The following is a 22,930-nucleotide window of genomic DNA, read 5'->3' on the forward strand; positions in this document are numbered from 1 at the left end:
ATTTGAAACGTACTGTACTTTCCATTTACATATAAGTTATTTAAAATTTTAACTGTGTTCGAGTATATTTTACTCGGAAACTGCGAACATTGATGTACGCCATCCCTCGTTTAGCGGAAATCCTAGAGAATTTTGTTTAATTAATAGAACTAATAATAATTTATTTAAAAATTTAATTTCAAAAACCAGAATTAATAACGCAAATATATCGATTCCGTGAAATTTAATCCGTTATCGTAAGCAATGTTCCCTCTAATTTTTTTGTCGATGAGCGGAGCATATACTTCTCTGAGCAAAAAAAAATTTGCTGAGAAGATTCTGAGCATATATATATATAAAATATTTTTTTCTAAAAAAATTAAAATAATTAATTATAAAGTAGAGATTAAAATTCATTTTAAAACATACTTTTATACGAAATATTATCTTTTGTCAATGATTTAATGTATTTAATCGAAATATACGCAGCAATAATCATGTTGCAGACAGAGTGAGAAATAAGTAAACAACAATTCAAATAGGTGTGCATGCTCGCCTGCGCGGCACATAAATTTTCGTGCGTGGCAACAATTTGCGCAGCTTAGAGGGAACATTGATCGTAAGTAACACAATCGTTATCGTTTTGTAACACAAAGTTGACAAATGAACCATCACAACAATATCAAGTTGGCTGCGCTGTGTTTGCAGTCATTTACAATATTTCAATTTTTAAGTACAACAATTTGGATACTCTTTCAAATACTAACTAGTGTGCCAATTCCTCTTTTTGGGCTATTAAGGCTAAATAATTATAAGCAATTGGGCAGGAGGCCATCTGTTGTTAAATTTGTTATTTAATAAGAGATGTTTAGTGATTGTTCGAAATTATATTTTTCTTTCACTTCTGACTTTTGGATATTATATAACAAAAGTCAGAAGTGAAAGGAAAATATAATTTTTTCGTGTAATTTGCATTTACAGTATGTAAGTAGTGTTGCAACGAATAGTATATTCGGCCTCAGGCCGAATAGCCGAATATTTGGCTCGATTAACGCACGTACAAAAATTGGCGTGCAAACCGCATTATGGTAAGGACCCTGCTGTCTATTGGCCCACTGTCACTACGCTTCGCCAATTGTGTTAATTCTTGACAGTTCAGACAAGAGCATCATGGCAGTACGTGATAAGTGATGATATCAAATGTGGATAACAATGAAATGACATACACGTGTAAATAACGAAAGAAGAACAGAGAAGAACCGCAAAGTGAAAATGTGAAAATAAATATGAAATTGAGTCAATACACAGAAATTAACCTGATTTTTTTTGCACTTTTTGATATTTCAAGGTGCCCCCAGTCCAAAAATATAAAAATCTTTGAAAGGGTTATTTTTTTAACCGATGGCCTCTACCATATATAATTGCCAGGAAGTAAAAAGTGTTTGTTCCACACCCCATGGGCACACCAATTCAACTAATATACTCAAATAATTAAGTATATATAAACATAAAATACAATTTTTAAATCTTTATTTAATCGTCATTAAAATATACATTTGATCACAATCTATAAATTCTTTGTCACGTGAAGAGTATCTTTACAAACTGCAACCGCTTTTGGTAAGTTCCTTTTTTAGCCATATCATTGCCTTTTGAAGGTTTTTATCTTCTGCTTCTTTTATTAAAGATGTATATCTTTGCATTTTTGTAGTTTTGTCCACTAAGTATCGATAACTAATTGAAAATAAAAATAAATATTTTGTTTATAATTTAGGAAAGTATTAAAACTTCATAAGTTGCTAAATTATTCCAATAACTCAATATTACTGATAAGTATTCGTTCATCCATTAATAAATTATATGATTTTACACAAATTTAGTAAAATGTAGAAAAATTTAAAGCTTGTTGGTCATCACAAAAAACAAACAAGATTTTTTGTGATTCCAAGCCAAAAAAATTAGTCTTTTTCTGAGAAAAGAACTGTGTTTGACAAATAAGAAACTGTTACAGTAAAACCTTGCTAAGTTGAACTGTATTAACCCAAAAACGTCCCAGAACATACTAATTCCATACAGTATAATACAGTCGCATTAAATTGAAATTGTTGAACCTTTTTTCCCATGTACCTTTCTTCATTTCCTCCACCCCTTTCGTACCCTCTGCCTTGTCCGCAATCTTCGTTTTCTCATAATTCTCGGTGAATATAGACTGTGGCTGTCTGCCATCTTTGTTTTGTATAATTGTATATATAATAGGAATTCCTTTCTCCTTTCCTGTAATTCTTCTTCCTTCTGTCTTTAATTAACTCTTTCCTGTCACATAACAGAAGCTTTACTGTTTGTGGGCCCTGATTGGCTAGTGTACAAAGGGAAAGGAAGAGGTCCTGCCCGAAGGGGACCCGGGGAAACCAAGAGTGGATACGAGTCACTTTTCGGTTTGCCACTGACGAGATAAGAGGTCGGGCGGGGAGACCATGTTACAAGCTACGATGAATCGGGCCTAGGAAGATAGGAGAGAGAAGGTCAGTTTAGACCACGTGCGGATGGTGACTTGGAACTAAGTAAGCGAGTCTTTCCATACAAGCTCAAGGACCTGCCTTGGCATATATTTAATAGTAACTGGTTGATATTACCATGGATGTGAACAGATCGGATATGCACCGTCCATGAAGTGACCATAGTTGACATTACCCCAGGATTGGAATCCCCTGATCTAAGCTACCGCTAGACCATCCAACCATCCTTCATCCTTTCTTTTCTCTTTCTAGTTGTAAGTAGTAATAGTATTAGGTTTAAGTTGAATTGTATATAAATCAATTGTCGCGGGAAGTTTGAGCGAGAGCGGGGACTTGTACATATATATACTTTTGTTCTCTGTAATGGGCAGTATGACCTCTGTTCTCTCATTTTGATCAATAAGATGCGATTGACTGTTATTTGCATTGTCTCCTCGTCACGTGTTTCTCATCCTTTCACAGAAAATTACGGTAAACAATCACTATGAATCCATGCCGTTACAACCTCGTGGCAACATTCTTTTACTGATACTTATTGTATCAGTAAAAACATACCTTATAGTGCTGAACTTGGAAAAATTAACCAAAGGAAATATTTTGTAAACTTTAAATGTATCCTCCTTCTTTTTGAGTCCCTTTTTACAGCGGAGTTGACCTTTATTTGGAGACTTCTCACATGCCTGAGCATACAATGTACCCTCTGGTGATGGCACAAACAATTATAAAAATTATTGCTGGCACAATAAAATTTTTATTAAATGTATGATATAGCTGCTCTTTCTGATTGGGACACAAGTGGAGTGCTTGATAATGCACTCAACAGCACCATAAACTTTTTACAATTTTGTAATCATATTGTGAACAGATTCTTGAGAAACTTGATAATGGGAAATTTATGGCCACTGAAAAATTTGACAAAATCAGTTATTAAACTTGTTAACTTGATGTTGGGATTTTCCCAATATACTTAACATGGTTTGTTTTACTATATATCATTATTCATTTTAATTATATCAAAATGCTTTCATCTCTGTAGATCATTTTTTTTACATTGGGAATCGTCATTTTCCCTTTCGGGGATCAGTCTTCCCTGCACCGCTCATGCATAACGGGGCTTTAGTTACTTTATTCTCAAAGTCCATACAGTGGTGCCTCGAATAACGGACGCTGCGAACAACGGACTTTCTGTTTGGCCGTTATGTGACTCGAGCAACAAACTGGCTGCGAACAACGGACTTTCTGTTTGGCCGTTATGTGACTCGAGCAACAAACTGGCTGCGAACAAGTGCAAATGATGTTTCCACTCTTTTGTCATTGCCAATGACAATCTGCTATTTTTATAATATATTAGTATTATTAGAATATATTATTAGTATGTCTGAAGTACAGAGCTCCCGCTGGGATTCGGCTTGCTCCCTAGTTTATTACGTACATCACCTCAGTGCAGGGTATTTACATTTATTCAAGTGTTGTGCAAATCCTGGCTTATAAAAAAACAGAAAGGTGATTTCAATTGAAACAAAGCAAGACATCATGAGAGGAGTGAAAGTTGATAAAAACTTCCTTGTCAAATGGGGAGAGGTTCAGGAGTTTACCAACACTCATTATCCAAACAGAGCTGAGGCCAACAGGATCAATTATCTCTACAATGACACCCTTGCTCGTTATTTCTGACAGGTGTTGAAGAAGAGAGAGAAACAGACCACCTTGGATATGTTTTTCAAGCCAGCTGCCAAAAAATAAGAGGAGATGACCCTTCAAGCTCCAGTAGCCTCTCCTGAATCTGACTCCGATTTAAAAACAATAAAAAGAGACCTGCTGCAATGTGTAAAAAGTCTGTATCTGTATGAATGTGTGAAGAAAGTGTTCCTCCACCTCCTCCTCACATCTGACTACCCAGCATAATTGGTGACTGTTCCATTTTTATTTTTTTTATGGTACAGTATGGTTATTTTATGCTGCGGAACGAATTATATGTTTTAACATGTATTTCTATGGAAAAATGTGTTTCGTATAACGGACTTTTCACTTAACGGACGTGCACCTGGAACGGATTAAGTACGTTATACAAGACACCACTGTACTTCATAATTCAAGTTACAATGTTAATATAAAAGATAGAAATTACAAACTACTGAGCTACTTGCTCAGGAAGTTGTTTTACAAATGAATATGAGCTACTTTGCTCTTTAATATCTTTCTTAGAAAATCAATGAGTTGATTATATGTTTTTTCCCTTCTGTTTAAATGATAAACCCCACAGGGTCATTGCATCCCTTCCTCTTTTGCAATAAATTCCAAGTAATGCCTTTCCAACTGCCATTGTATGCATTTGTACACAAGATGGTTGAGGTTCTCTATCTCCTCTCCATATACACACGTATTCTCACAGTTCAGGTTAAATCTTCTATATTCTCCTAGGTTGTCATGCCCAGAGAGACATATCATCGCTTCCCTCTTTCTTCTGAACCATTTCAGATGGGAGAGTCTTTCCTCTACATTTGGAAGGAATTCGAAGGTCTTGCAGCCTTTCGTGCTATTTGTCCACATATCTTGCCACTTTTCTATTGTTTGAGCCCTAAGTGCCTTCTTTCCCCAACATTTCGGGATAGTGTGAAACATCTTATCATTCCTGTTTGTCACCTATTTAGCCAATTGATCGGCTCTTTCATTTCCTATAATACCACTGCGTGCTCTGACCCATTTGAATTGAATTTTCTCAATCAAACCATTTTCCCTTAACTTAGTCTGTATCCTGAACACTGGATCTTCTATCAGTAAGGGCCTGTAGAGCACTCTGACTGTCCGTATTAATACAGACTCTTTTCCTTTGGTTTTCTATGCACTATTCCACTGCCTTATCAATGGCCAATAGCTCAGCCTGATGATTGGAGCAATTCGACTCCAATGTAAACTTGTCATTACAAATTTCTTCATTGCATTTGTAAACAACATAACCGGCCCCGGTCCCAGATTCTGACCTGGAGCTGTCTGTGTATATATCTGCCTTAATTGGGTTATCAGCCATTACATTAACACCACCACTCTTGGCTGGATGTGGCAGATTCTTTACAGAAATATATCGTTCAAAATTACTTAGATCTATAGGTAGATCTATCATGTTATTTTCTCCATCTTTCTTTAGCCAATACTTCTTGGCCCTTTCCTCAATCAGTAGTTCAATAGGTCCCTTGTCTGCTAGAACCATTAGCACCTCGGTAGAAGTAGTTCTAAAGCATCTTATCAGCCTTAGAAGTGCTGTCCTTTGTGCCTGCCAAAGACACATCTTTTGAATAGTACTGTTGGCCTTTCCACTCCAGGTTGATGTTGCATAGGTCATAATCGGTATAAATGTACTGTCATATATCGCTTTCATAGCTTCTGTTTTTTAGCCCCCAGGTGCCATTGGCAACCTGGGCTAACTTATTGAATATAATATTGCTTTTCGTCTTAATTGTTTTATATGCTCATTCCAGCCTTATTGTTTTATATGCTCATTCCATTCAGTAATAAAACACATGAAACACCTGGGCGTAACCCTCAGGCATTTCATGTTTTTTACTACTTCAATCTTTTCACTTCCCATCTTCATGATTGGAGGACTTTTCTGTAGGACCAATGAAAAGTTCTTAGCAAATATCATTGCTTTGGTTTTTTCGGATTGAAGAGCAGTTTGTTCTCTTTTCCCCACTGGTCAATATCTTTCAGTAGTCATCTGCATTCTATCTCAGTGTGCCTATGAGAACGTCCTGGGCAACCACCATGACATCGTCGGCATACGCCATACATCTAATCCCTCTCCTTAGTATTTTATGTATAACGATGTCAAATTGGATTATCCAAAAACTTGGCCCGGACTTCGAGCTCTGCAGGCATCCTCTTTCCAGAGTCTTTTCAACATTGATGTAATTTGAAATATACCTTGCCTTTCTCTCATTAAAATAGTCCTTCACTAGTTCGTACAAGTTCCTTGGACAATGATTTATCTTTAATCGATGTAGAATAATCTGCCACCATGCATTATCAAAAGCTCCTTTAATTAATTAATGTCCAAGCTTATAGCCATAGCATAATTGGCCTCCTGTAGCACTTCTCTTATGTCCTGTATCACTTTGTTTATTGCATAGTGGCTCGTTGAGCTCTAAAGCCAAATTGGGCCTCATTTATCTTATTGTTGTGTTTCCAATGCCATGTTATCGTTTTAATTATTAGGTCGTCAAGGACCTTGCCCATTATAGGCAAAAGACTGATTGATCTAAAGCTACCAGGGTCTGTAATATCCTTTTTACCTGGTTTTGGGATAATTACAACTCTTGCCCTCTTCCATCTTTTTGGGAATACACCATGCCTTAGATATGTATTATAAATCACAAGGAGACCCTCTGTACATGCCTCACAAATTGCCTTAACTATTTGAATGATGATGCTGTCATCGCCAGGGGCTCTATTTTCCTTTATATTATTCATACATTCTTGAATTTCTTCAGTTGTGAAAGGAGGGTCGTCCCTCTCTATATACCTCTTGTCTGATTTATCTATGTCCATCTTGATGGACATTTCTGCTATCCTCTGGAAAGAATTGTTCCAGAAGAAAATATATTGTTTGTTCAATTGAATTGGTATACCCTCTAGGGGTCTTAACTGAAGTAGTAATAGTCCTTGTCTTTAACTTTCCTGTGTTTAACTTGAAAATAAAATTCCACAGATTGCTAGAATTTTCTTTGCAATAAATAGCTTCTCCATGATTTCAGCTTATACTCCTTGATCTTCTGCTTATAGTGCTTCTCAAACTGAAGATATGCACTCCTCCTCCTCCTTAGTTTGTTATTATTCCTCCTTATGAAGGTTAGATCCTTGTTCTGCCAAGGAACTAAATGCCTTCCCTGTCCCCTTGATGGAATACAATCCTCACAGATTTTGTTTATCTTTTGTATTACATTGTCCATTTGATCCTTTACCTCCTCCCTTTCCAGACAATTCCTCTCAAGCAATTCACTAAGTTCTCTTGTATACCGGCCGAAAACCTCGCCCAGTTTGTCCTATTAATATCGAATCTCCTTCCTTCTATTCTTTCACTAATCTTTGGGATTTGTATTTTAAATGAAATCAGTGAGTGGTCGCTAAGGCAGCTCTCCGTCCTTACTTCCCAATCATTTATCCATGCAAGACCATGGTTATTGCAAACCATAAGGTCGATCCAGCTTTGTCCTCTTGGTCCAACAAATGTTGGTGGAGACAAGGGATCATTCATATGTGCAGTTCATGCTCTGAAAAGAATTCTATCAATTCATCTGCCTCTGAATCCTGCAATAAACCTCCCCATACTGGGGAATGAACATTGAAATCTCCACCTAAGATAATGGCCTGTCCTGAGAATTTTTCTATTCTGTATGTTTTCATACATTTCAGTTATCTTGTCTTCGAACGGGCGGTAAAAACTTGTTATAATGATCCTTTGACCATATTCTATCATCTCACAACACTCAAAATATTGATTGCTTATGTCCTTATGAAATAGGATATCTACATTATTGTTAGAGACAACTACTGCGCCAATGGCCGTCCTTCATTGGCCTGGTAACCTCCTACTAAGAGAAGCCACTTTGCCATTCACCAAATATGGTTCCTGTATTAGTGCTATGTCTGCTCTCTCCAACCATTTATTCAACTCTGAGTTGGCTGCTACAGCCTTTTGAAGATTCACTTGCACTACTGTAATCTCTTCTAGGTTCTCAATTTCTGTCATCTCCATAATCTGTTCTACTTATAGTTATTGTTTTTATCCTTTAGACTATAGGGCATTTTCTGTCCAGGGCATTGTGCCTTGTATCTGTTTGTTTTTCATGTTTACAATTGGTGAACAACTTTATTGTGTTTTTATTCTGTGTTTTTTATATCTGTGCCCCTGGCTGCATTGACTGCAGACTGGGGTCTCTTGCGTACAATCTTAAGCAAAATGGCCCATTTTGCAGCAATGAAAACTTTGCACAATCAGAACAGTCTTCCATAGGGCATCTTACCCATTGAACATTTAGCTTTCTGATTTTGAGCAGTCTATTTTGTGTACTGGGCTTTACATCCACCAACCAACTGGTAGTCAGTCTGGTCCTGTTTCCCAGGGCAAACCATATAGTAAAGTACTGAGTAAATTTTTCCAGCTCTTTATAAGAATCATATATATATCCTCATTTTGTTCAAAGACATACTTAGGGATATATGTTTTCTCTATTTCCTTTGGTACAGCATGGATGATCACTTTTCAGTAATCTCTTTTTTGGTTCCCTGGCTGACATGCCTGTAATCTCCTCTACTGCTTTCTTCAGCTTGATTTTGCCTTATTTTCTATCTAACTCAATTGCCACTGTGCCATTTCTTAACTTCCTCAGTCCTTTAACTCAAATCTTAAGAACATGAGGTTTAATATTTTCCTTTATTATCCTCTTTGTCCATTCTGCATCTCCATCTTCTGCTTCTGTAGGTTGCACTATAACTACTTCTCTATGTTCGACCATCTTGTTGACTAGTGGCACACTTGCAGCCACCTGAGCAAATGTTTTTCCTCTTCTTGGCCTTTTATCTCATCAAGCTTTTCCTTTATGCTGGAAACCATCTTCTGTAAATCATCCCTCTCAGACAATATTTCAATAATTTTTGTAACCTTTCCCATGATTTAGGTGATGCGATCTCTAGATCCTATCTTTGATATCTTGTTTGCCATCAGATACTGTTGAAGTTCCTCTTAAACTTGTTTGGCAGCGATGACTCTTGCATCCTGCCCATCTCCTTGCTGACTTACAAGGCTAGGAAATCCATCTTCTTGCTCCAACGTGAGATCTTCCTCTTCTTCTCCAGTCTGGGAAAGCACAACTTGTGCCCCCATTTGTGGTGGCCTGAAGGCCATACCACTAAACTAGCCTTGAAAAAGGTTTATTAAAGAAAATGCAACCTGCCTTTAGTTTCCCTTTTCAGGTACTCACAGGCCTCACCACTAGAAGATAAACAGTCACTTTCCCAAAGCACACGAGTAAAAAGCAGTGAAACGTAGAGCAAAGCACTCAAATTCGCCAAAAAATGCACTCGTATAGCTCACAATTGGGACTGAGGCCTCTCTGTAGATCAATTTTCAGATAAAAACACCTGTAAAAATAGAACAGAAAGGTTTCTGCCAGCCCAACAAATCCAAATGCAGTTGCCAATTGACCACACCAAGGGTAACCCTATACAGTTAAGTAAATTGTTTATTTGTTTTCATTGACTCAAATGTATTGGGTATGCATATTAATGTTGTTGGATAAATGGTACAGTAATTGGCCATTTCAAATTTAAATCTGTTTATTAGAGATCTATAAAAGCTATTCTGGAAATATTGTATGGCAGTATTAATACAAGATTCTGCAAGTTTTTCTGTCATTGCATGTAGCCAATAACTAAGCAATTTTGCATTAAATGAATGGCATTTGTAATTTATAGATTTTGGCAGAAAGACCATAAAAAATTAATTCATCAATAAATACAGGGTGTCCCAAAATTCTCCATACAGTGACACAAATTAAGCCCCCTGGTAGTCATTGGTTCGTGCCTGACCAATGGGCTAGCCACCATGAAGTGTTCTGGGTTTTCTTCATGTGTCTAACACCTAAACATAATCCAGTTTCAACTTAGGAAGTCCTGCTAGAAGTTATCCCCAGATCATCCACATGTTCCGTTGCCTTACTCTGTCAATCCACTGACACAAATCTTAATGCTGACAGTTTAATGTTTTGTGAATAAAGTTACATTTCACCTTTGTATGTATGGAAACTTTCAGGACACCCTGTATAATAGTTCCCAATTTAGTCTTTCTGCTAAGTCAGAATTTTTAAAATAATTTCTTTAAGTGGCCAAAAACTGTACTGTTTACCTTACATAAGTGCAAGTGCTTCAAGTGAAGAGAAAGCTTTAGAGAAAAATTAAAAATATACTAAATATTTTGTTAATATTTAGGATATTTTTAATGCTTCAATAATGCAGTTTCTTATTTGTTCATAGATCTGTAATGATTTTATCAAATTCAAATACATGCTATAATACTTGATTATATATTATTCTATTACTTAAGTATTATTTTACCTAAGTTCTTTAGTAATTTTGTTTTCATATCTTGCTCCATCTCTTCCCATTATTAGATACTCGTGTTCGATGAATAAATGGGATTTCTTGCAAGCGTCTCTCATCATGAGTTCTCTGTGAGAACCTTCTATATCTTCTTTTGGTTCAATTCCTTTTAAAAAAGTAATTTTTGGTTGAGATGAATAATTTAAATTTATACATACTAGTAAATCAATTTCTTATATAAAATGCCTGAATTTTAGATTCAAAGTAACTTTGTAAAACAAATTGGTTCAATTATTATAAAATTTTCTATTTTTTTACAATTGAATAAAGCNACATTGGACTGTATCATCATAGGAACACTGCATCTCGTCTGGACAACAGTATTGTGTCAGATTTGTTTTTAAGAAACAAAGGAGATCTCCTGTTTTGTGTAAGATGCTTTTTGTATATTAATAAATGAATGTTAATTGTAAATGGAGTTGCAGTTAACACCCGGAGTGCCTCTGTGTCTAATGCCACCACCCACACATGCTGTTCACACCTTCTCACCATCCTGAACAATGTCTCCTCCTAAATTAAAGGAGTGTTGATTTCAACTCTAGGATATTGGGTCCGTGATAAACTCTTCACGGGAGTCCTCCACAGATACACACAAAAAAAAAAAAACAGATATTCAAACACTTCCAGTGAGCACAGATGAATGTGACAGGAAGTGTCAATTTTAAATATTTCAAATTTCAGTATTTTCAAGCCATATTGGTTTATCTTCAGGTTTATTTAATATTCTAAAACAATTTGAGAAAAAATATTCATTGGAGTATTTGAGACATTGAGTATTTTCTTAATGAAAAATTCACATGAATCTGGTGTTACAATCTTAAACTTAGGTACTGTTTATTGAAAGGTAAAATAAATGAATATATTAACATACACCTTTCACACTTTTTCCAGCAACTCTTCTATTTATTAAAAGAAATGTTTTCAGTCTTCTTTAATGGACTTTTAAACACCTAAATGGAAAGTTCATAACAATTTCCATGAGCATTTTATTATTTGAAATGTGTTACAATGATGTAAACAAAATAAATTTAATGTGTTTGTTTTCAAATTTTGCATTTCAAATACTAAAATGCTCTTGGAAAGTGTTACAAATTTTTAGTTTAAATATTTGAAGTTTTTATCAGTTAAAACATAAGGTTAGGTCCTTAAAGAGGAACAAAAACATTTGTTTTAATAAATAGAAGAGTTGCTGGAACTGTGAAAGGTGTATTTTAATACAGACTTGTTTTAGCTTTATTTTTGTATTGAATTAAATGATGATATTTATATAAAACTTTCTATTGCATTGATATATTTTCCTACGATTTCTTAAAAGTATTATTTAGAGATTTTGTATAAGAGACAAGTAATTCTTCATCAAACAAGATATTGCTGTTTATGTAAAGAGATATATTAAAATAAATCAGTACCTAATATAAAAATGTAAATAATGAGTTGATTATGAAATATAGTATTTAATTAGACAATTACCTGCTTTCAAGACTGCAGAAACTACAAAATCAATATATAGAAATCCATTTTCTGCTCGTAATTTATTAATTTTTCCCAACCACACTAAAAGAAAAGAAAGTTATAAAATTAATATCTTTTACAAAATATATTCATAATTGAAATGTTTTATTTAAATTTATCAAATCAGAATTATGCATAAAATATTATTGAGGAAAACCTTTGTATGACATTATCCTTATTGTGTTGTAAGTGTCAATTATTAAATTTAGCATGAGATGGCACCTAATGCCTAACTCTAATACCAAATTATCTTAAATTATTATTATAGCCACTTCTAGCCCGTTAATTCAGCTTTGGTTGCTTTAGTGTTTATCGGGTTAGCTGATGTTTGTTTACATGCACATCTGTACTTTTGAAATCTATAAGACTAATAACATATCCATAATAGTAGCACGAGCAGTTATGGGTAATTTAGGTATATAAGCACCAATGGTTTTAATCTTATCTGTCACTGTGAGAAAGTCACACATTCCGTGACTTTCCACATGTGACTGGGAAAAGATTTTAGTTACATGTCTGTAATAATTAAGTGAGGAACTGAACATGTTTGATTTGTATAATACAGTTTCATCATGTAAAAAATTGTTTTGGAACAAAATTCCAGATTGTAGCCTCATGATAGAATTAGATAGAGTCAAACTGAAAAGAATAGTGGCAAATTTATTACTTGGAATAACTGTAAGGTTAAAATTGTGAATTGAGCAATTCAAATAAGTAATCAGTAATTTTATTGGTGAGATGTTGATGCAGCATATTGAAAACACAATGTAGGAATAGTGTTCAAAAGCATAATATGTTGAATTACCTAATAAACAACACTAGTACTGGCAAGGAGTCAATGAGCTTTGAAAAGGTGTACATAAACTGAAAATAAATGGTTGTTTCATTGCATTTTATACTAAGCATTTGATGTTCTTTGGAGTCACGAAACAAAAGTGGTGATGCAGGATTGGAATTTCAAGAAGTTAAGGTGGTGTCAAACCCTTCTTGCCTTGTCCAACACCTCTCTGCCCACACTTAGGGGATCATCCTCTAATATTCCTTGTATCCCTATATAGTGAGATATGTGAGGTCTCGACCAGAGGCCAAAACCTTGACCAAAATCTGTGTTAAAGGAAGAGTTGTTTAGAGTAAAATGCATTGGACAAATAAAATATCGTAAGAGAACAAATCTGGGATTCAACTATTTTTCCAATGATCGTGAAAACAGGAAAATATTATGTATAATAAAACCAATTTTCACATGGGCATGGATGGCTGGGGTAAAAATGTTTAACTGAATTATGGGCAGACTTGCAAAAAAATTCAATATACATATACTGCAGGTGTCTGATCTCTGAATACTGCCTTGACTGGCCCCAGCAACAACTAGGGACCAATTGGAGAGATAGAAGATGGAGATTGCGACCAACAAGGGCACCGATCAAAGATCCAAAGCCTTTAAGAGGCTCAAATTTAAGGACAAGGAGTCTTTTCCCTTTGGTGGTTTAGTCCCCAGGGATTACCAACTTTTCACCCACTTCACACAGACCAGAGATTTTCCCACAAAGTTAACTGCAAGGGATTCCTGAAGATGGAGCAATTCTCTGGCTGGGACTGAGAACGCTTATCCTGGATACAAGAACCGACAACTGTGTGCTTAGCATCCTTCGCTAGTGGACAGACTGTTTGGAACTCTGATTCACCGACAAGGAGCGATGAACATTGGACTGTATCATCATAGGAACACTGCATCTCGTCTGGACAACAGTATTGTGTCAGATTTGTTTTTAAGAAACAAAGGAGATCTCCTGTTTTGTGTAAGATGCTTTTTGTATATTAATAAATGAATGTTAATTGTAAATGGAGTTGCAGTTAACACCCGGAGTGCCTCTGTGTCTAATGCCACCACCCACACATGCTGTTCACACCTTCTCACCATCCTGAACAATGTCTCCTCCTAAATTAAAGGAGTGTTGATTTCAACTCTAGGATATTGGGTCCGTGATAAACTCTTCACGGGAGTCCTCCACAGATACACACAAAAAAAAAAAACAGATATTCAAACACTTCCAGTGAGCACAGATGAATGTGACAGGAAGTGTCATAAAATGTGCAATTATGTGAAAATTAAATTCAATCTGTTATTTATTAAAAATTTTGACATATGTATATTTATAGTATTAAATGGATGCAATACCATATAGTCATATACCAAAGTATGACCAAGATCAGGAAATCATTTGGCAACTGACTTGAAGAGTAGCCCAGTAAGAACAAAAATGTTTTTACATGTATGTAATAACATGTCTGTTTTATTTTAAAAAACAGTTTAAAGATAATATTCTGGTCTTATAATAAATTAGTTGAAGATTGGTTGAAGCATATATGATTGTTTTTATTTCAATGTCTTTATATAGAACAGTGAAAAATAATTAATAGTTTTAAAATGGAAAGAAATAATGCAAATGAAAAAATAAAACAGATATTAAATAATGGAATAAATAGTTTCAACGGCTGTTCTGTAAAAAAAAGTGCCTACCAATTCTTGGTGGGCACTTTCCTTTACAGAAACTTGAAATGTCAGTGGTAATTTCATACATCTAATGAACAATAATCTGTTGCATAGTTTACAAGTAGTGAATTTTTAAAATGTTCCATAGACTTATTCATAACCCTATATATATATATATATATATCATAATCAGCTACCTCTTTGCCAATTCCATCAGTTATTTTGGATAAAAACAGATTAACAAAATAAATCATCATATTTTACCATAATCGTGTTCTTCACAGGCCATCCATAATAAACGCTGCCTTTGTTTTGAAGAACCAATTAATTCAGAAACTTCAGTAAATGGTTTCTGCAGTGGACATCCTCCTAAAGTATAAAATTATTTATAATAAAAATATGCTTTAACTTTCTTATTATAGTATTATAAATATTAATAAATCAAAGAAAAATATAAAAGATAATACCTTCTGCACATTCACAAACAGAATCTTCACAAATAGTTCTCAACAATGGGCTGTTAGAATCGGGACTGTAGAATTTTGTGCAAGAATCATCTGAGAAATAAAAAAACAGATTTTCCATTTTCATATTAAAAGTATTTGGCTTAGAATATACTTGCATTAAAATGTTACATCTTTTATTTTTAAATGAAAAAATATCATCTAAAAAGACTAATAAATAACAAAAATATTGAAGTAAGAAACTTGCAATATGGTAGGTAGTAACTGACAGTCATAATTATAAATATGTGATATATTGCAAATATACTGAATGAATTTTGAATTTTAAGTAATAAGGATAAATTTTTGTTACAGCAAGAAGTAGTTGCACATTTTGTACAACTGATAAAAAAAAAAATTTATTATAAAATATACTGTAAATTGTATTTTATGTATCAATAGTTACTCTTGTTGGAATTTGACAAATCCATTAAAGAAAGATTATAAACTGTTTTTCTAACAAAAGGAATAAAATCTTTATATCATTAAAATAATTCAAAAGTTCTAATTGGAATTTAATTCTATTTCCTTGATATTTATTGATATTTACAAAAAGTGTGAAACTTAAATATAATTTTGACAGATTTTCATTAAAATATTAATACAAATAAGATACAAATTATGATAAATTTGAAGATATTTTTTATGCAGCTAAGAATAAAATGACTTTAAATGGTAAACTAGAAGAAAAGGTTCTATTCTTCAACATTTGTTTTTAATGGTTTTATACCTCACATTGGTCGAAACCAAATACAGTACAGTAATACCTCAACTTACACGATTTTCAAATCTCGTCGATTTGTCTTTTATTTGAGCGCCATGCAACTCTTGATTACTCCCCTCCCCACTATTGTTCAGCTTACATGTTCGGATGTGTCGCGCGAAATTGACACATAAATAACACAAAATAAATTGTAGCTATTTCTGTGTTTGTTATATCTACGGAGACTTGAGAGACTCTATGTGGTGATTTTTTTTATAACCATGAACAAATCAAAAGACGAGATAAGATTAATGAAAACATTTATTTACCTTACTTACATCCAATTTGGATTTTACACAAATTGCAAAATTATACTCTGACTTACACAAATTCAACTTACACGGTTATTGCTCGGTCCCACCTATCGCGTAAGTTCAGGGTATTACTGTGTTAGCTTTTTCATATAAGTCTTTCAACAGCAATGTTATAGCGATACACCAACCAAAGCCAAATTATTGAGCTAGAAATGGCTATAATAATAAATAATTTTATAAGATGATGATGTTTGTTTATAGTAATGTTAGTTGCAATTTTTAATAGAATATATCATCCCAAGAGTTAATTATTGAAGAAATATTTGCAATGATAGCTCAAAACTGTTAACTGTGACATAATTTTAGTAATCTTATTATTTGAATTTGTACTGATTGTATGGGTTTTTATATAATAATTTATTTGTCTGGATAATCTAATTTAATTACAATAAACTAGAATTTAACAATATCTCAGAGTTTACATTGCATGAATTTGTCTTAATTTGACTGATTTAAAGATAAGCTTATTTTGAATGATATCCAACCTGTTTGCTTAAATCAAAGAGGCATAGTAGGACAGAGTTTATAACAACAACATTGAAAAACAGTTTACATTTAGATTGTAGCACAAAATAAATTAAATTAATTATATATCTTGATAATGTTCTGTTTAATTACTAAGAGTAGGAAATAAATGAACACCTAATTATTTTACTTGAGATTTTATCAAAAGGTTGTAGTCATTAAGATAAAAGGAAAATTGTTTTTTGCATGGTCTATCCCCATTTCTAAATATGACAGGAAGCTTAAGTGTTAATCCTTAAAAATAACATCTTAAACATTATTTTTGAATATTATGCATTTTAAATTTTTAGTCTCCTTTTTACAAACAACTACTTCACTAAAATATCATACTTAGTAGCTCTTGGGAATCAAAACAATTGTTTTGATTTGTAAACGTTTCGGAAAGATAAAGAACAAATTTAAAAATATAATTTTAAATTTTTTATTTTTTGTGCTAATCAGAAAAACATATTAATCAAATTAAAGTTTTTGTAAACTTAAATTAAAAATTAATGAAGCAGAGTTTTAAGTAATTAGTTTTATATAAATTTTTTGATTTCTGAAAGTTACTAAGAGTGATTATTTGAGCAAGTTAATAAATATATTTCTTGAATAAATTCAAGTACATTTTTATTAAAATGCTTTCAAAATTATGTTGTAATATGGATTTTTCAATATATAATCATTTTTGAACTTAATTGATTCATACAACTCCATTTTTATTTAAAATTAGGTTAGAAAGTGAGGATTAACTTAATGTTTTATTTAAGCAGATCCTCATCTCACTCTTAAAACATATTTAAATCTCACATCTTACTTGTTAAATAAAACGTTTAAGAATGAGAATTAGCTTCAATTCAATCAAAATTTAAAGCTAGAATTTTGAATTCCAAAATGCTTCTCCAAGATCATATCCTTAACGAAAAACTTTATTTTAAAAGTCTGTAAAAATTATCTAATTGAAAATATGTTGCATTTGTATCAAGCTTATGTTTCCAGTACATAAAATAATCACTATTTTCATTATATTTCTTTTAACAATCTACTTTATTAAAGATTTTTCATATATATATATATAGTAAATAGTACATTCCATATTGACTTACCTTAGTAAACATGGGTTTCTGAGATATTAACAATTTTGTGTTTGTATTGTGACTGACTAGTATCAATAGTATTGCGGCTTATATGTGTTGCATGTGATGTGGAAAAAGATGATAATTTTGCCAAATCTTTTACCTTGATATTTACAGATGTTCCAAATGTCCTCTTCCAATTCCATGTATGCTTCACATCATCATTATCTTGTCTCTCATTCTCTCAAATATTTCAAGTCTTTTGTCAGATTATTTATTTCAGAATTAGATCAAAAAGTTGATCACATTTACTAAAATTTTTACTCAGTATAATGTTTACTACCTACCATATAAACACTGAATATTTTTTTTAATACCCTGTATATATTATTAAATTTTGATATATAGCCTACTTGATTACATTACTTAACTGTCTAAATAAAAACAAAATGTTATTTATTCACCATTATTATAATAATCATAAACCTTGATGACACTGGCTTGTACATTTCCAACAATGTAATCTCTTCTAATACGGAATTTCAAGCATATTGGAATGCTGTGAGACACCTATAGTGGAAATTATCAAAATAATCGATATTAATATATTTGCTATTTATAAAAAACCAGATTGTAAAATGTTAATTTTAAAATACATACATGATGCAGATAAAATATTATCCCTCGTCCAGCAATTTCATATCTGTCTACAGGATTGCTGGTATCGTTGACTAACTAAAAAGTTCATTGGACTATTTTATTAAATATTCACTTGTTAAAAATCTTAAAAATTACTTGCAATTGTTGCATTTTAGTCTGAATTTCTTTTTTATATAAACATAGATATGTAAATTAAGTATCTTAAGACATTTCAAATTTTTATCATCATCATTTAAATTCATTTAAATATTTATAAATTATGTTAGATATTTTCATAACATAGAATAAGAATTAAATAAACTGTATTTGATCACATTGCTGGTCATCTAAACATTTCAACATAGCATCTTTCCAGATAATACATTGACTTAAATTCAAATCATTTCAAATTTATTAGTCTGATTGATTATATTTAGTACTTGGTTACAAAACAGTGTAAGTGCTTATACTGATATATCCAAATGTAATATTAAAATTCAACACTTTTTTAGTATAAAGTGTTAAATCTAAAATAAAATTTAAACATGCTTTCTATTTTAGTTTATTACGTTATAAAACAGCTGTTTGATTCTTATTAAATCTATTTATCTAAAACTTAAGATTTAAATATTTAGTATAAACACAGAGAAAATAGAAATAGTCTGAATTAACCAACTATTCATATATGTTGATGCAAAAATCAAAATTTTATAAATAGTTTTTGAAATATGATAATATTTTATTATCACATTTCAAAAACTGTTTTCAGTAAATTGGGAAAAACAAAAATGAAAAAAAGAAAAATTACCAAATACAGTCATGTTTACAGAAGAGCTGATAAGTCACACATTAAATTCTCTATAGTTATCAATTGCTGGAATAGAAAAATTTTCAGACTTTTTCAAATAAAGCATTGTTGTAATAAGAGTAAACAATTCAGAGTGTAGTGATCCGTCACCTAAGTTAATTAATCTATGTTTTCTTTGCCTTATGAATGTTAAGTTTTTTTTGTATGTGAAATTATTTGCGCCGGTTTCCATTTTGTGCTTGGACACCACCTTTTTTGTGTTAACCTCACGGGACTTGCTGATTGGTTGTGTGATTCATGACGTCGAAAAAGGTATAAATGGAGGTGCTTCACCTTAGAAAGGATCTTTTTGCTTTACGGACTTGGTTAGTGATGCACACCTCATGTAGATGACGTAAGTTAAGTAGTTTGAAGAGAGAGAAAGGAGACAGTTTGGAGGGGAAAAAACAATCCATTCTCATCCAAAGCTAGGATTAAGACATTGATGTGAATTGCATACACATTCTTTTATAAATAACAAACAGTCTTACACGTGTCCTTTGTTTTGTTTTTTGTTTATACGATCCCACAGAGAGGTGGTAGAATAGAGCTTAGATTTATATGTGTATTACTTAGATATTTATATGTTAGACTGTATTAAGCCTGTATAATGTATATAGATATAAGTATATATTGTCTGTAGATAAATAAGCCTGTAAGACCCAGAATTAAATCAATGTTTTTACCTCACCTGTATGAGAAAAGTGTAAAGTCCTTTTTTTTATTTGTATTGCCTATTGCCCAACTTTGTACCCTGTATACTTAGGTATATCAGGTAATTAACAATACAAAGTTTTTCCCTGTTAAGTATACTAAATACTTAGACTGGACGTAACGCAAACAGTTTTTCCCTTTTTTTTAAACCTGTGATATGAAAAAGTTCCTTGTGCTACAGTGCCATGTAAGCTTAGTAATCCTACAAAAGTATAAAAATGATATACTTGTCTAAAAATAACTTCCATTCAAATAAAAGGATAATAATTTTAAACATTTATAATATAACCTTTTTATATACTAACTACTTTAATAACTTTATTAGTAATTTTTATAAGAGAGTTGTTATTAGGTTTATTCTCAATTTAATTAAAAACCAGAAAATAAATCTCTTAAAGTATGAGGTCTGTTCAAAAAATAACTGAACTTTTTGAATTGAGCAAAAATGGAGTGTTCTAGTGTCATGAAGTTGACAATACTGTTCATGATAACTTATTGAGTAAGCTGGTGTTTTTGGGTTTTTTATATCTTGTTTCATCCTGGAGTTATTGTTTTTCAAGTGAAAGATGTTTCAGCGTTTGTGGCAATTTTTGCAATGTGTGATGTACAGGAGCAATGATGTAATGTGAAGTTTCGTGTAAAATTGGTGAAAACTTTTACAGAAACATTTAAATTTTTGAATCAAACTTTATATCAAACTGCTCTAGGTCATGCAGTTTTACGAATAATTTACCTGATTAAAACATGGTTGTCAATTAGTTGAATATGACCCTTGACCAGGAAATCCTTGGCCTCAACTGATGACACTCACATTCAGAAAATCAGATTTGTGTTCTTTGAATTTTTGCCTCAATGTCACACAGTCAACTATCAGTGCTACGCAGGTGTTTTGAAACAATTGCACGATAAAAATTTGCAAAAAAAGATCAGAGTTGTGGCAAGACAATTCATGGTTCCTTCACCATGACAAGGCACCTGCTCACTCTGCCTTGTCAATTTGCCAGTTTTGTGCCAAAAATCAAATGACTGTCCTCTCCAGCCTCTGTACTCACCAGACCTGGCTCCTTGTGAATTTTTCTTGTTTCCAAAATTAAAATCAGTGCTGAAAGGATGCCATTTTGACACAATTGATGACATTAAAACAAANTGGGGCCGGAGACTAAAGAAAACAATAATTTAGAAAAAAATGTTTAATAAAATCTTAGACAATACATATGTATAACAAATTAGGCCTATATTATTTTACAATTTTTCACATTTACTTGATTATTACGCCATAATTTTAACATTGTTTCCATCTCAGCGATAATACTGTGACGTTTACGAATGATGCTTGAATTTAAAAATTGAGCATTTTTCACAACTTCGAGAATTTTTTCTTTGCCTTTTGTAATTGTTCTGACCGACAATTCCGGTAGATCAAACTTCTTTGTCAATTCACAAATTTTCATTTTTGTATCGAAGTCTTTAATAATGGGTATGTTCGTAAAGTCAAACGAGTTAAACGTGTTAGTAACAAATCGTTCGAAAAGTCTAACGAAATAGAAATAACGATGACTTCATTCTCGCTTAACTCATTCGACTTTACGAACATACCCAATGTTAACTTTACATTCCAAAGATAAAGTTTTTCTTTTCTTGTTTGATGCAGAAGAATTAGTTCTACTTCGTTTGGATGACATAGTAGAGTCTCTCGACGCTCCGTAGATATAACAAACACAGAAATAAACAACACAAAATAAATTGTAGCTATGTGTGGATTCCGCACAACACATCCGAACATGTAAGCTGAACAATAGTGTGGGGGGGAGTGAGTAATCAAGGGTTGTGTGGTGCTCAAACAAAAGACGAATCGACGAGATTTGAAAATCGCGTAACTCTGGGTTCACGTAAGTCGGGGTATTACTGTACTTCTTAAGTAGAAATAAGTCGAAACCTGTTACTTTGTACTCGAATATTTGTAGTCTTGGGAAAAAAGTGGAAAGACAAATTTTTATGACAAACAGATACGTAAATCGTAAATTTAAGGAAAGTAAATTCTAGAGCTTTTTCTGTACCTCGTGCATCTCTCTCATTCATTCAATTTAGTTGTAAATGATGCTGTCAAAGTAATGGTTAATTTTTTAACATTATACAAGAATTGTACATGTTTTTTTTCTGCATCCCCTTAAAGATGGGATATACAAAATCATAATATCACTGGTTTAAAATTGAAATCCGTGAGTAATATAAAATCGGAGAGCGGAATAAAAATATCAAATATTTTAATGGATTTTTTTAACTCCTGTCAATTATACAGAACTATCATAAAAACATACCAGTAAATTCTTATTGGTTGGTTTAAAGTTATAAATCTACTCGTGATTCATGTAATCGTTAATGTTACCAAATTAGTCGTCTCCTCATTGGGATTTTATCAGGTTATGGGCCCAGAAGAGCACTAATAGCTTCACCAAATTAGTCGATCCCCTACAGCAGCACTCAGTGGAAATATTCCTTCAAGAATATGGTATGGAAAGGTTGATTTATCAAAACTAAAAGTATTCGGTTGTCAAGCCTGGTTATATAAGCTACTACAATCTACAAAGTTAGAATCACGTGCCAAGGAAGTCAGAATGGTAGGATACAATGGGTCTACAGACTCTGGGATCCAAAAGAAAATGAGATCCTAATAAGTAGAGATGTAAAATTCAATGAAACTCTTATGCCAATATACTACAAAACTCAAAGTGATGATGACTTCTGTGCAAGGGACAAAGAAGAGGACAACAAAACTAATAGTGATCATGAAAAGATAAATCAAAGTGAACAAGAAACACAAGAAAAAGAAATAAGGAAAAGAACCATAAAATTACCACAGAAATATAATGATTACGAAATGCATATTGCATACTGCTTATATTCTGAAGATCCAG

At 32.7% G+C, this 22,930-nt stretch overlaps 1 protein-coding gene across 1 annotated transcript; it reads right to left on the reverse strand.

Annotated features, from left to right (window-relative positions):
- Nucleotides 1–1,492: 1,492 nt before the first annotated feature.
- On the reverse strand, nt 1,493–18,579 carry LOC111634916. The gene is made up of 7 exons (XM_023379752.1): nt 18,476–18,579; nt 18,280–18,385; nt 15,123–15,212; nt 14,920–15,024; nt 12,120–12,203; nt 10,605–10,755; nt 1,493–1,713 (listed from the first exon to the last, which is right to left on the reverse strand). The coding sequence occupies exons 4-7, from the start codon at nt 14,942–14,944 to the stop codon at nt 1,578–1,580; spliced, it is 396 nt and encodes a 131-aa protein (XP_023235520.1). The 5' UTR covers nt 14,945–15,024; nt 15,123–15,212; nt 18,280–18,385; nt 18,476–18,579; the 3' UTR covers nt 1,493–1,577.
- Between the last annotated feature and the right edge of the window lie 4,351 nt (nt 18,580–22,930).

The sequence above is a fragment of the Centruroides sculpturatus genome, unplaced genomic scaffold (assembly GCF_000671375.1).
Source record: "Centruroides sculpturatus isolate CEXI.00-Female unplaced genomic scaffold, Cexi_2.0 scaffold135, whole genome shotgun sequence".
Lineage (NCBI taxonomy): Eukaryota > Metazoa > Arthropoda > Arachnida > Scorpiones > Buthidae > Centruroides > Centruroides sculpturatus.